General features: G+C 35.8%; 1 protein-coding gene across 1 annotated transcript in view; it reads left to right on the top strand.

Moving 5' to 3' along the window:
* The window catches only part of RYR2 (ryanodine receptor 2 (cardiac)), a 338959-nt gene that overhangs the window by 91318 nt on the left and 231495 nt on the right, over positions 1 to 16146 (top strand). The window contains exons 12-15 of the mRNA XM_009329215.1: positions 1966 to 2040; positions 5408 to 5564; positions 12270 to 12434; positions 13932 to 14053. Of these exons, the coding sequence (XP_009327490.1) occupies positions 1966 to 2040; positions 5408 to 5564; positions 12270 to 12434; positions 13932 to 14053 (519 nt within the window). The remainder of the gene's footprint in view (positions 1 to 1965; positions 2041 to 5407; positions 5565 to 12269; positions 12435 to 13931; positions 14054 to 16146) is intronic.

Genomic DNA, 16146 nt, shown 5'->3' with positions numbered 1-16146 from the left:
CCCCCCCAACCCAAACAAACCAACCAGGGTGACATCTGATCTGTTATTGTTTAGATGTTGCAACATAAACCCAGTCTATTAGTTGCAGAACAAAAATCTGAACAAATGCCTGAAGAGTGTCTGAACAGAAAAGCAACTGAATGCAAGACTGTTTAGCATTTGCATTTTACTATACTAATGAAGGTCAATTTCAATAAAAAATGATTGCATTTCATTCCCTTCTGTGAGAGAGATAGGAGAGACGTACCGATACCTGTCAGCTGCTCCTAGCACCACAACCATTGCAGCAGGTGACTAAGACAATACATGGAGAAAATACTGGATAAAAGGTCAAGGGGAGGATTTTGTACATGTTTATATATGCACCTATAACTTCTTTTTGGTACATGGAGCATGTGCCAGAGTTTCTGTTTATACATGGGTCATGAATATTCGGTGTGAGTGGTTCTGTAATTGTAGTGAGGAATATTTATTTTGTATTTTGACTCATTTTTTTCCCCTGAATAATTTGTTTTCATTCATTTGCAATGTCCGGGAGCATTTATTTCCTTAATACTTTTTAGCATATTCCAAGATGAATTTTAGCACATCTGTAGTTTCATGTATTGTTAACAGTACTGAGAAGTATATTCTAACTCACTATTTCTTTTGGTTTTGAACCATCTCTTTCAATGCTGGGTTGTTCTCTGTGCTAAGCATTCCATCCCTCTGTATTATATCCACAGGAGGGCTTTGGAAGCTAAAGCCTAGTAAGTACTATGTACCTGATTCCAAAATTGTGGTCCTCAAAAAAATTGCTTCTAACAAACAAAGGGAAATGCCTACAATTTCAATATTAATATTCCCTAAAGTTATGCCTCTGGCTATTTTTGGCAGTGCCTGATCTTGGCTGAAGATCACAATGTTCACTCAATCCATAAGCTCTTCCAGGATCCATAAAACTAGGCCATTCTTTGGCAGTGCTCCCTGACATGCTTGATCTGATAAGCATAGTGACAGCACTCCTTTACATAAGTGATTCCTTTATTCCTTTTCCCAAAGGAAAGGCCTAGGTTTTTTAGTTCTGGCAGTGTCTTAGGGCAGAAATAAAGGTGCAGGCAGGAAGCGGTCCAAAGAACGGCTGCCTAAATCTACAGCGGCAGTGCTTAATACTCACCATGTTTCTCAGTGATTGCTTTGAAGAGAAGCCAGGTTACCTAACTCGGGGCTTTTGGTGACCATAAAATCTAAACCATTTTGTGGATCCAATATATATCACTTATCTGTGCTTAGAATAATGGAGAAAAAAAACCCCGTACTTTTTTTGTGTTGAACTGACTGTTTTTTAGAAGCGCTCAGATTTCTGGATATATGCAGGAACTAGAGGGGTCACTACATATTAAAATTTGGAAATAGGAAGCTGTTAACATCTGAACTGTGTGAAGACTGTATCAGTGTGGTTGTGAAACTTCAGGTGCTATGATAATAAAATCAAATGCCAAATAGGTGACTGTTCATAATTAAGTGTCATAAGTTTCATGGTTATTTTAGTAGTATAAGCTCTGAGAAAACACTACCTTTCTTGTGAGACGTATGCAGTGAACACAAATCTTTATTATCATTTGATATTTGTTTTTTGTTAGAACCTAGAAATATTGCAATTATCAGGTTATTGCTTCCCCCCCTGGATTCTCTATCCTTAAAACATTAAGAAAGATGTCTAAACAAGCATTGTATAAATCTCGTTGTTATGAGTATCACAAGAATGGATGCTAAAGACAATGAAAATAAAATTTGTTTGAGTAACTAGGTCTGAAGGTTTGATTGATAAGAGCTGGTTTTGAATATGATAACTTTTGAATCTGACAGTTGCAAGAATTGTTTTGGCGGTCTTAAAATGAGAGATGTAGTTAAATGAACAAATAAATATTATGAATTCTTACAACAGAGCTGAGCATTTAGTCTGTGCCTTTGCTTGGTTTTCAGAACTGTCCACTATGAAGGTGGTGCTGTGTCAATTCATGCTCGTTCCCTTTGGCGACTAGAGACTCTAAGAGTTGCGTAAGTAAAATCTCAGAAAAAAAAGTCAGTTTGGCAGGGCGCTTTTTCTATAGTAAGAGTATTCCTATAAAATCAGATTGATAACTATAAAACCAGACAGGTAATACTAAAATAATCTTCAAAAAGTGCTCTATAACACTTTCATGAAAAATTAAACAATTCCCATAGAGAGTGTGTGTTACCACACATGCTGTGTGTGTTTTGATTATTTTTTTGAAGTTGTTATAGCTGTCAGTGAATTCACAATTTACCTTGTTTTACACATATATGTGACATTTTTAAGGAAAACAGTTCTGGTTATAATAATTCGTGTGTGCCACCCCCTAACTTGTTTAAGCCATTCAGGTGACCTTAAAGGCAAAAATTTACGGAAGAAATGCTACCTTGCATGAGTGTTGGAGTGATAGTAAGGAATTGTGCCTTGTTTGTTAAGGTAATTGCACTGTAAAATTTCACTTAAATTGTATTACCATACATGCTTGTGATAAAATTTCTAGTGACTAATCAATGATTGCTTTTTAGAGATTAAATCAGGGCAGCTTAGGGAAAGGTGCATCTAATGATGCTGTTTTCTGTTTGTGCATTTTATTTAATAGGATGATGTTAAATGTTATTGATAGAGCAGTGAGATTTTTGCTTTGGACTAACATTGACCTTGAGAGTGCTTAAGTGACAACAATGAAACTGTGGAAGGTTCTCTGGCTTTTTATTTTCCTCGTTGCATGTACTTCCCTAATAAGCAGTAGTACACAAGCAATGTGGCGATTTGAGAAATTACAGGTTTCTGTTATGACTGTCATATATCTCACTTTCACAGGCACTGTGTACAAACTTCTGAAGTGTAAACATTTGAACATATATGACTGAGAGAAATTGTGAGAACTGTCAAAACAACTAAGCAAAGGCAGTTGTAACCTTTCTTTTTAAGACACGTGACTTTCTTACCAGGAAAAAAAAAACCAAATAAAATCCCAATAACACTCTCTCCTACAAGTCCCTCACCTCCTATTTTCCTGTATGATATTCTAGTAGCTACATACGTTCATTGCTGAATTGCAGGCACATTACTATTCATGCAAATACTTCAATTTGTAACTTAGTATATGCATTCCTGAAGTCCTCCATCAGTTCTAGTCCTTCCCAGAATGACTGCAGATATAATATTAATTCTGTTAATTTTATGTGATTCTGAAGGAGTCGTTGTTTCTGAACTCCCCTCATCATTGGAGAACTCTCATAAAAATTGCATGGGCAGCCTGCGTGTGCAGACTGCCTCTTGGGATGCCCTGCTGTGGGATGCCAGATCCTATTGCTCAGCGTCGCTTTCTTTCCCAAGAGGTGACAGGGATCGTATTCTCACGTTGCAGACAAGGATTTTTAGTAGTCAAATGGCTTCACAAGATACTTAATGCTCAAAAGGCTTTTCTTGTAAGTGCACATGGATTGTCCTTTTTCCTATCCTGCAGGCATGAACTAGGGGCATGGCTCAATTGCACTACATTTATTATTTTCTTTTTCTTACGGTCCATAGCTATTGGATCCAAGAGAAAATTGAATCAGACTAGAGAAAAGGCAGCTCCCCAGCATGGCCCGTAATATGAAAGGTGCAGAGCTGACGTGTTTTACCAGACCCAGCAATACAATAGCTGAGATTCATGACCTGACATTTTACTTAATTGAGAAGCAGATGTTGTGCTAAAACACTGATACTGAGATGTGCTTTTGTGGAGTATACTGACTTTGCTGTGTCGAAGACAGAAAAAAAGAAATGCATTTCTAAGAAACAAAGCTTCCATATTTCCCTCCTCCCCAAAGTCCTCTCCCCTCGCCTTAAACAGAAGAGACTATTTCATTTACAAAAGAAAATAGTTGAGGGGAAAACCTCTTTGTTCTTTTGGCCTCTTTAAAACCAATAACTAAAAAGGTTTAGAAGTTTAATTAGTGAAGTGTAATAAATCCTGTTACAAAACAGAAGCCGGGTATTGCTCTTGCATTTTAAAAACTCCTGCACTTTAAAAATGTCTGCCAAATCAGTTTTGCATACTTTGCATACAGTATGGCCAACTCTTATGAAGACATGCTTAAACAAATGGATATTTGTATTGAGTAGGTAAGTGCTTTAATCTGCTACATGTGTGCGTCAGGGAAAACGAAAATGACTTAAACCTGTGTAAGTGCTAGCTTAAGGGATTTTCAGACTAGTACATGAATACATACAAAACATATGCATAAAAACTTTTTATGTTTTTAAATGCTGTACCTGGGATTACTTTAAATGCAAGTGAGAAGATGCAGTAATACAGAATTCTGATATGGGAGTAAGTTTATAATCAAGTTAAGTTCATGAGGATGTGTTTGTGTATTTCATTGATATTATGTGAACATTTGTTGATAATTTTAAGCTATTTCAAGCCACAGTAAGCATAGGGAATTACTAGTATTTGTGGAAGCACATCAGAACCTCAGCAGTACGTCATAACTCCATTGTGACGGGCATTTTGCAAACACAAAATAAATATATGATTTCCTCTCCAAAAAGCAGTGTGCACATATATCTAAAGTAAACTTTTGAAGATGTAAGACTGAAGAAAGTTTTGTGAAGATCCAGGAAAACATCCTAGCTGTGGCAATTTTCCAATCTAAGGAATATTTGAGAAGCCTTCTGAAAAGGCTTTATGAAACACTTCCTCCTTAGTAACCCCTACACAAGTTTGTCTTCAGGAGTTAATCAGGAAGAACAGAAGAGCTGACTTTTCAGTTTAAGGCAAGAAGCTAGAAACCTGCAACCTATATTTCAACTTGATGAGTTCTTGGGGAGCTTAGATAGAAAATCTTTGCCTGTCTTCCTTCATTTCCTCCTATAGAATATGAAGAATCTGGGCCAGTCTTTGCTTAATAATTTTTAAAATCCATTTTATGAGGATTTTTAGTGGCTATTTATTTATTTTGCTCCCCCGCTATTCAAAGTGTGCCTAAATTGTGCTGACTGCTGAAAGGAGAGTGCTCTGGGAGAGTGAACAAACCCAGCTGCTAGTAGATGAAATGTTGGAGAGGGAACTGGCAGATCTAAGCTCTTTGTGTACGGCAGAAGCCTCCTTTTCTGTAGGCGGTCTGTATCTCCTCTCAAGAGGAATTCAGTCTGTACCAAGGCAGCCTGTGCAAAGGAAGAGGTTAAGATTATTTATTAGAATGGTTTTATAGGAGATAACCAAAAAGTAGCCATTTTCTTGCTGATAATCCAAGATTTAGAATTTTATCCTTTTACCAACTAGTTGGCAATATAACGTACTTTAAAATATTTTTGCCAGTAGTTAAACTCGTATGTTTTGTTTGAAAAAAACCAAACGTTTCCTATGAACTTTCTTAGGTGGAGTGGCAGCCACATTAGATGGGGACAGCCATTCAGACTAAGACATATAACAACAGGAAAATATTTAAGTCTCCTGGATGACAAGAGTCTTCTTCTTACAGACAAAGAGAAAGCGGATGTAAAATCTACGGCATTCTGTTTTCGGTCTTCCAAGGTACGGAATCAGTGCAGCATTAATATAGCTAGTAGTAATTCCAATCTCTTTAGTAAGCAAGATTTAGATATTTCCTATTGCATGAATTATCGGAGCCTTCTACCTTTTCACTGCTTAAAACAAAAACAACTCAGTATAATTAATATCTAGAAAGCTTCTTTTATCATACTTTCATTGGGTAATGCTGCTGGGCTGTTTGTTTCTGTGTTTCTTTGTTTTATTTTACTGCTTGCCTACTTTTGAACAGTTTCCTCATTTCTTATTTGTTTTTCTGATGAAATTCACTGGTACTTCACTGCTTATATCTGTTGGCTGACACAGGAAAAATTTATAGTATTGTGGGTTATTTAAATTAAATGGGAAAATCAGGATTTCTTTCATCAGATACTTTACTGTAGTGTAATTTAAAGTTACCATAGTTTGAATTTTCATTTGACACCTTCAATAAGCATTTCAAGTTCAGAAGAGTACTTTGTATAGTGGGTAAACAGTTTAAAATGATACTATGATAAATTCTGTAATATCCTTTGATTTCTCGTACTTTTCACCTGCAGCATGATGTTGCTGAAAATTTTCCAACAATAATGTTGTTTTTTTAAAAAATTATCTTCTAAAAATATATCGTAATTGTAAACAGAATTATTCAATAACTTCTCTGTAGCAATTACTTTATATCTTTTTAATTATTTGTCTGCTTGGGAAGATAAGAAATGAATGTATACCTTTTGCACTCTGATAACAAAGGCTTTAGTTCAGGTGATTGTTTTGAGACCCAGACAATGTATTTTTTTTAAACCAGTTAGAAAAGCCGTAGAAATACTCAAATATTTTAGGACAATGCAGTGCAACTATATTGGGGAGTTCCTGTTGCAGTTACTATAGGTCTCAACAGTTACTTTTCTTTGAAGCAAGAGGGATAAAATAATTCATTCACTGATTCTCAAGATGGAGTCTTCAGCTGGGGTTACTCCAAAAAGTGGAACAATATACTGCGCTCTACTGTTACATGGATTATTTAGTCCAAAAAATACTTGAAGGCAAGAATTGTTAGCAATACAGAGAGTATCTTTTGTTGATATGGAGAAGGTGGTTCGTCTCTATTTTTGAAGTAGCGTATGCACATGTGTTTTGGAGATTAGATGATGTCGTATCTGAAGTTTCTTCACTTGTTTTTTTTCAACCTGAGTTTGGAAGTCATATTTGGAAGTATTTTGAAGGTTTATATTTTGAAGTGATTTTGTTCTACCATGTTCAAAATAAAAAGTTAACATGTTTTGGTTTAGTTGTTGTTAAGTGACCAAACCTATTCTATGCTGAGCAGAGCAGAGAGAAGAGGCTTTGGGGCATGTAGAAGCATGTTATGGTAGTCAATTCTTGAAGTAACATGAGAGTATTTTAAGAGGGGTCTATATGCTAATCAGCACTTGACAGATATAATCTTACTGATATTTAAATATGGTTTTTCAAAGAAATTGGAAGTTTGGAAGATCATATTTGATGTTTATTTTGTGGATATCAACATTCATTTTAACTAAAGACTTATTTGGAAGGAATTATGGAGAGGCCACAGGGGAGGAGTATATGGTTTGCTCTTCATTGCTGAGGATGAATCCAGTCTCCTGCTTAGGACTTCTTAAAGGAGTGGCATGTTTCACTTTATTAGGATACGGGCATTAAAAATTTTTAGGTGCCTTCTCTCTCTGGAAAAGAGCATTAAATAAATATTTCAAAATTATAGCAATCCTAGAAAGGCTTCTGTAGAGAAGGTAAGCAGCTTTAGGGGTCTCTTTTCCTCCGAGCATGTATGGACATTAACCTTTCACTTGTGTTGTTGCATGTAGTTAGCCGAAAATAATTATTCCTGGATAAGAGGCAGACCCTAGTCTTCTCTATTGAATACAGAGCATTAATAGTGGGAGTATGTCAAGTGGCTAGATCTTTCTTATAGCAATTTCAGTCCTTTTTTGCCTGGAAAGTAGTGGAAGGAAGAATTACAAAGATCCCACTTGTTGTGCTATAGATAAGTTAGCTCTAATAGGCAAAACCAGATATGGGGAAGAATACCCTTATTTGCAGTGTTAAAGACTCAGTTCCTTCAGGCATGTTGAGTAGATGATAATTTCAGTTTCCAAATGAAAAGCAGCTTTCATGTTTGCAGAGAAAATACTGAAAATATATGCCCTATAAATCTGAAGAATCAGATGCAAAAATAAATGCTCAACATTTATTGTTGTTTTTAACCTTATTATTTGCAAGGGCCTTGCTCATAAGTTTAAACACATTAGCTTGCCAGTACTGCATCAAAAAAGTAAGCTGAAGAGAACCAGAAAGCTGAAGTTTTTTATAAGATGTCTTATATGAACCAGAATACTTTTCTCAAATGCTCAAAATAACACAGGCACACAAACAAAAACACATATACATATGTACTTTTTTTTTTTGGCCAAAACACAACGTTCTGGTACAGAGGTTGAAAAATCAGATCAGAATCTTCTTACGTGTTAAAATTCTTTAAGTATCTCAGCAAAATAAAGAAATGTGAAAGCTTAAAATCATCACAAGCCAAACAGCACTCAGAAGATAGGGATATTCTGAAGATCTAACAGTCTCTTCATTTTTTTTCCTGGGAATTGGGCTTTATGCTCTGGTTATTATATATTACCCTAATAATTATCATTAAATGAGAATTATATTAGCTTTTCAAGCATCTGAAATTCAGAAAATTCTTTTTTTCTCTCTTGTAGTCTCGCTTCACTCAGCACAGGATGTCCACAGATATGTACAATTTATTCTCCAAATACATGGCTCTTTTATAGACTTGACTTTGTAGTGATTACGTTCTATGGATTTTTTTTTCTCTGACATTTGCTAAATATTGATTCTTTTTGGTAAAAAGTATTAGCTTAATATTGCTTTGCCACTGAAATAGGGTAATTTTACTAATTTAGAAATGTTTGTACATTCTGTATAAAGTCTGCTTTTGCTGTCCACAGTCTTTTCCAGTAGACAGAAATACATCAATTTTAATAACATTTTATGGCCTGCATTTTTATATCTTTACCTGTTTCTTAATAAAGTTTAATAGGAAATATATTAATGTCAGTTTAAAAAACAGTCATGAATTAGCTTCTTCCAGTCAGTGAGATCTGCTAGAATGTCAGTCCTGAAAGTGTGCCACAGAAGGTATAGGTTGGGTCAGATGACAAGAGATAAAATTGAAAGGACGAGCCTTAATCATGGGAATCCTTTTTGGAATGTTATAAAGAACTAAACAGAAGCATTAGAGTGAAATAACAGATTTAAGGCTAGGCTTCATAGAACAATTTTTTTCAACATTAAGATAATACCTTTTAAAATTATGTTGTCCATTTAGCCCACAAAAAATGTGGGAAGATTGGCTTGTGTTCTTGTATGCATGGAATAAAGCCTGTTTATAAAGAGCACATCCTTCTGGAGAAAATTCGGCATATTTTTCAATAAACCTGTTCATTTCCAATGCATTCTTGTTGCTTTGCATTACTGAGGTGGTTTCCAGACTGTTGCAAAAGCCAGTTGTTTCTGTTTGTTCCAGTGTAACGAATCAAGACTTTTGATCTTTGCTTAGAAAAGTTGATGGTCTGAGAATGGGCCTAGACTGCAAATAAAACTGAAGCTTTTCTTTGTAAATATGCTGTAGGAAGAAGTAGCAGATGGTTTTGTAATGACAGGTTATGGTGAGTGTGTAGGGGGCTGGAAACTTGCATCACGTAGTATCTATACTAATATGCAATTATTAAATGGTGACGTGGCGATTTCTGATGTTTTTCAGATCCTGATTGTCACTGATGAACTATTTTACAGTAGATAATGAGATTGATTTATTATATGTACTTTCTCAACTACCTGCTGTTTATTGGCATGAATCCAGCGCTGCACTGAAATCTTCCCCTTCATAAACAATTTGTCATTCCTCTTCACTCCCCCCAAAAGCTCAATGTCTTGAAGTTCCCAAATGAATACTCTAAAGCCTGCTGCCCCCCTCCCCCCCATCCCCTAGCTTTCCATCTTCTCTCCTATACTCAATCAAACTTTCACTGTATGCTTTCCTGCCTGCTATGTTTATTTGCAGGAAAGAGCTCAACTGAATGTGATTGAATTCAGTCTGGGCTCTAAATTTAGATGCAGGGTTGTCAGTGTACTTACATAGGTGAGGACAGAGATCTTGCTTGGCAAAATTGTTGGCACTGCAATTTTTATGCTAAGTAAATTTAACGTTAATTCTAATTGGAATGAAGATTGCAATATCAAACCCCTTCAATTTCTGTTATAGTCAGTAGATTTTAAAGACAGTATGGAATAATACTTTAAATTAATAATCCCTTATTTTATTGACAGTGCTTTATGAGAAAATTTGTGAATTCATATATCCATATCTTAGCAAGTTGGTTGTGTGGAGGAAGACTTGGAAAAAAAGACAATCTTACAATGTAGAAGCACAGCATGTTCACACTATCTTCTAGTTATGAAGATAATTGAAAAGACTAGAGCTTGAAATCAGGCTGTCATTTCTTCATATGATAGCAGGACGTAATTTATTTTTTCCTGTGTTGTCATTTGTGTGCAATGTCCTATTACAAGTAGCTTTTCAATTTCCAACTGTTATTACATTCAGGTTATTTGTGCTAGCTTTTGAATTGAATACAAGAATTAAATACAACATTTAGAGAAATGATATGAACAAAATAATTAATAATGAAATAGAAGCACACAATAACTCAGTAATGGGCATCAGATGTATAAATAAATCAATTATTACCATGTATCAATGGACAAGGTTTTAATGAGAATTTCAGCACTTAAGGAATCAGACATTTATGAGATAGTGAAATTAACATCTGTATCCAGAAATGGTTTAATAATCTGAATTTATGAATATATTATATCTCGAAGCTTAATGTTATGAAAAGTAATAATAAGAATTTGACCTGAGTATGAATTTTTTAATTTTTTTTTTTAAGTGCTTTAAAATACATTCATAATTGTAGGGTGAAAACCTAGTTACATGACATTTCCCTTTACTTAATAAATGTTTTTTAAAATCCTTTAATAAATTAGAGATTGTTTTCTGTTCATTTCAAAACCCAGTCTTTGTCATTTTTACTGTGAAGCTGTCTCCCCAAATTGTCAAGGCCCATTGTGGCCACAAACGTGTGTGGTGTAATCATTCTGCTAATCTTTCCTGGTTGTAGTAGGATAGAACATTTAGAAGTTTTTGTCTCATTATTTGTAACATTACTCTGAGGAAGCAGCTTGTCCTTTGCTGCTGATCAAGAGAAGCAGAGAAGGTCGAAGCTGTGTTTTGTTAAGGGGATCATTCTGCACTCTGAATGTATGGCCTAAAATAGGCCTGCAATTTGCACAGATGATTTTTTGAACAGCGGTGAAAATTAAGCAGCTTCTTATCTGGGCATACGTGAGCATATATAGAAGCAGAATACAGGGGGTTACTGCACTGGTGAACCTGGTCTGCCCTGTTGAAAGGGAGAGCAAAACAGCAAACTGCAATATTATAGTAGTCTCAGCTTCAACTGCAACAATTGTGATGTATTCCCTCTCCTCCCAGAAGAATGATGAACAGTTTCAATGTCACTAACTTGATCACATGAATCAGAACTAATGAGTCAAAGTGCTTTTGGTTACTCTCAGTGGAGATTTTTGCCTAAAATGGAGCTAGTGGCGAAAGCCTCAGGAACTTGCAGTGAAGAAGCTCAAAGTCCCCTGAGAAATTTTGGGCATAACTACATTAACATCCTTCCTACAGTTAACAAGACATATATTGACCCTTTGTAACATGTTTTTTCCATACTTACCTTTGGATTTAACAACTAGTGCAGGCTGACGAGGTATATCAGTTGGTTGAACCATATGCTTTTGGAGAGATTAAATGGATGATCTGCCATGAAGCAGGGTGCGTAGGCTGTTTGTCTTATAAAGTGATGTCTGTGGGGAAGGAGTTGGTTCTTAGAAGAGCTAGATATTGGGGAGCACCTCAAATTACAGTTACGAACTGTAGTATTGTTTGGGATACTAAATTTCCTCTCTTGAAACGACTGCTGTCTGTATAGGACACCAGCTGGACTGATGCAGGGTCATGCCATTCTTCTTTTACACCATGTCAACAGGTCAGTCACAAACACACAGAAATGGATTTATTTTCTCAGGAAATACTGAGCCTGTTGTCGGGCAGTAATGGGCGGTGACAAGTTAAAGAGCATCTCTCTGTGACAGTCGGAAATAAAATGTGGGGAGGTGCTCATCTTTTCCAGGCTGGAAAAAAAAATCCCCAAGAAAAAGTTTCTGGAGGTTATGTCTGGTTCAGCTAGGAGATGTAATGTATTTGGTCTTGTTTTGCAAGCTTTTATGTTTTAATAATTACATGTACGGTCAGTTATGATCCTAGTTCTTTCCTAGGCAGGTGAAATGAATATACCTGGCTTTCCTAGTGTAATAAGCTAGATTTTTGTGTGGATGGGATCTCTCCATCTTTTGCCTGAATATTTAACTAGAAGTTACACTTTTGCCAGTTTTTAATCATTTTGTTAAAGAAGGATCTCAAATATTCTTTTCGGTCCTGTTCTGGACAATTGCCTAGTATTCAGTATTTTATGGAAATATTAACATGTTGGTTATTGTTCTTGTACACGTTTTTTTTTTCTTCTTCTTCAGGAAAAGTTGGACATAGGGACAAGAAAAGAGGTGGATGGAATGGGAGCACCCGAAATAAAATATGGGGATTCAATATGCTTCATACAACATGTAGATACAGGCTTATGGCTCACGTACCAGTCTGCTGATGCAAAGTCTGTAAGAATGGGTTCTGTGCAGCGGAAGGTAAGACTGTAAATAGGAATGCATTTCATTCAGTCACAGTCTGGTAGGGCAGGGCGGGGAAATGAAGGGAACTACAGGAGACAGCTAATTTCTGGGTTTCAAATATTTTAAGCATGTCTTTGTTTCATTGTGAAAGGTTCTTTTTTTAGTCACATATTGAAAAGTTATGTGGTGCGCTGAATTCTTAAACTGAAAACCAAACGAAGTGCACGTGTTAGCCTATAGACATTAACCCACAAACACTGATAAATCTGGATATACTTGATGTCAAACTAAAATATTGGTAATAGCCTGTAGAATATGCTAAAATTCCTTTATTCAATGTGCTGTAGTTTGGATTGAGGAGGCTTTTAGTTCAAAGTCTTTTCTTTCCACGTTGTGAGTGTATTACCTTTTGGGCTGGAATGTTCAAGTCTTGAGCCCTAAGGGATTTCTTCTTTTAGAATAACCATGGCCAAGCAGAATGCTAGCTCAGCATAATAAAGTAGGAAAAAGATTCTTTTACAACTGAACACATCTTCCAGAAGCTACATTTATGTTAATGCTTATTGTAAATATATGACTTTGCAGGAAATCATTTCTCAGCAAGGAAAAAATGTTTTAGCCTTCTTTTAAAACATAAAATAAAATAAAATGTGATGTTTATCCACACTGTAGTATTTTCTGTGACTGTTTTACATGCCAGAACTACAAAGCTAGAGCAACATCTGGTATACTTGGAAGGTCATGCCTTATAATTGTGTATATATTTTACATATATATATATAACTTGTCTGTATCATATATGTGTATACACACACACACATATATTCTATAAATCTTTTATATAAAAATATATATTTAGGAAACAGTGTTTATATACATGTAAAATGTGAGTGATTATAATACTAATATAATTAATAATTTTAATACTTAATTCTAAAATAATTCAAAATAGGATACATTATTGAATAATTTAGTGTAAGTAATATAAATAGTTTGTGTGTGTATGAAAAAAAAATTACCTAAAATAGTTTAAAATATTTATGTAGATTGGATTGAATACCCTCAGAGCCACGTTATCGGTAGGGACTCAAGGCATAGTCAGAAGAGAACGCCAATAACATCCTTGGAAATCAGGACCAGTAAAGAATACCTGTTTTGACCTTGTCTGTACTTTAGGGATCTGCTGCTGTGTAAGGGAACTATTTTAAGGCTGAGAAAAACAAACAACAAAAGAAAATCCTTAGACTTTTGATTTTTTTTTTTTTTTTTAATATATCGTTTACAGAAGCTGTGGCTTTGAGATTATTATGGCACTGAACCTGCTGGCTCAGTACAAGTGTGTCCTTGGACATGAGGAAGTAAAACATGGGATTATCTGTTTTTAATTAAATTCTTTTTTTTTGTATGTGACTTCATCATTTCCTAGCCTGCCTTGCTATGTGAGTTTTCATACTTCTTATTTGTGAATAATGTTTCATTTTGCAGTGACTGCTTTTTATTTTTGTATTGCAGGCAATAATGCACCATGAAGGTCACATGGATGATGGTTTAACATTGTCCAGATCTCAGAATGAAGAATCCCGTACCGCACGTGTCATCCGTAGTACAGTCTTCCTTTTCAACAGGTTTATAAGGTGTGGCTTTAAAATGATCTTTTCATCCCTTTTTTTTTCCCCCTCTTTTATTTTATTCAAAGTGGCCATTAACACAACAGTGAACAATTTAGCCGTCATAAAAAACAGATGAATACTTCTCAAACCAGATTTTATGCCAATTCTTTATGTGTTATCAGCAGAGATGTACCTTGAGAGGTATTCGTCAGTTTCTTTTCTCTATCTTCTGATATTACTTTACTGTCCAACCTTGATTTGAATGCGTAAACATACTGAAAATGCAAACAAACCATAAGAGAGAGATTTTTCCTTGGCAAAATTTGCTGTAAGTCATGCGGTGCATCATTTAGCTTTTTCTTTTCTAAGTATGGTTTTTAAAAGTGCTCTTCCTTGAAAAACCTGGAAGGAGATAACTGTGTAACTACAAACCTGCACAAGATACAGATATACTGAAGAAGTTCATAGTCTCAAGAAAAAGTTTTTCTTAAAAGTATGAAATTACACCTTCTTTCTACTCTCCCATTACACTTTCCTTATTTGTTCCCTTTTAATGCTACTTGTTTCTTTAATATTTTGCAACATAGAAAATGTTTTATTTTATAGTACTTTAGCCATTTAAAAATACTGCCAGATTTATGCAATTCGCATTTATCTTCCTACTCCAAATGTCTTCCTAAACAACACTGATAAAATGCTGATTCTCAAATGTTTGTGACTTCAGTAATTGATGAAAGGCCCCTCTCATCAGTGTAGCTGGCATTAGAAAAAGGATGATAAGCAATAAGACTATATGGAATGATAAGAATTTCATAGGAACTCATTCGTCACAAGAGAATACAATGTGGGAGATGGTGACCTGAAGCAACCATGTCCTAAATCAGTGCACAGCCAAAGACATAGACATGTCAATTTGTTGAAAAACATTTACCCAGGTACTTAAATAATAACAGAGAAAAATCCTGTCAGGAGAATTGCCTACTGTGTGAGATTTAAAATACAAAAGGAATGCAAGCCGTAGGTCACTTTGTAAATACTACATTTTCTTAGAAGCTTCTAAGAATGCCATAAAAGATAAGGACAGAGAAAGGCAATTTAATGATAAGGTACCACAAATAAAGGTACTGCTAAATTACAGTGGAGATTTTTACAGAGTGCACGGGGAGTCCAAGGTAGTGTTTAACACTTTAGTTTTGGCAGGATGTTACTCCAAGAAGGAAAAGCTGAATTGGAGAGGCTCAAAATTATCCTCATAATTGTGTGCCCCAGTTCTTTCCCATGAAGTCAGTAGAAAAATTGCACTTCAGATATAATGCTCACAATAAAAATTAAGTTTTAAGATAAGAAGATAAGTTCTGTAGCTCTTTTTGAAACATTGCATTATTTATTCTGAGATTTTTATTCTTCAACAGTAAATATTCCTACTGAATTCATAATGCTTCCTAAATTTAGAAGTTTTCCAGTCCTAGTTCACAATTTGAGATGAAAATATAGAGTGACATGCCAGTTAAAAAAAACAAAAAAAAAAGAAACCAAAACAACCAACCAACCAACAATCATACCCCCCCCCCCGCCCCCAACCCGCCCAGTAGTTATCAGTGTTGTCTTAATCCAGCAAAAAGCAGAGTATAAAATGGGGCTTCTGCTCCATATCATGGCCTGGAGAGGAATCCTGGGAGCAAGCAGGGTGCTGTGCAGCTTGGGAGAAGAGGACTGGTGAGGATGGTTGTGGGTTGGGTTGCCAGGGACCTTTGGCGCTTCTAACGAAAGAAAAGAGGTAGATGAGCACAGGGCTGGGAGGGTGCCCGCGTGGACATGGCGGGCTCTTCTGACACCTGAAACTCGGTGGTCTTTAGGTCAGCGTAAATGGAGCACCGGTAAAAACAAAAAGGACCTCTTTGCTACATAGCTGGGTTTTATTCAGAAATATGCTAGCAAAAAACCCTTTTTACAATGGCAGAATTGAGAATGAGTCAAAAGAGAAATCATGAGTCTCAAACCCCCTCCTCCTGCTCTCTGTTGCTGCATGCCACCAGGGTGGGCCCTTCCCTTCAGGGCTGCTACTCTCCCAGCGCTTCAGGGCCCTGGCTGGCTCCTGCAGAGTTTCAGGATCCTCC

The sequence above is a fragment of the Pygoscelis adeliae genome, unplaced genomic scaffold, assembly GCF_000699105.1.
Source record: "Pygoscelis adeliae isolate BGI_AS28 unplaced genomic scaffold, ASM69910v1 Scaffold77, whole genome shotgun sequence".
Taxonomy (NCBI): Eukaryota; Metazoa; Chordata; class Aves; order Sphenisciformes; family Spheniscidae; genus Pygoscelis; species Pygoscelis adeliae.
The sequence above is the reverse complement of the archived record's forward strand: the minus strand, read 5'-3'. Positions and strand labels throughout refer to the sequence as shown.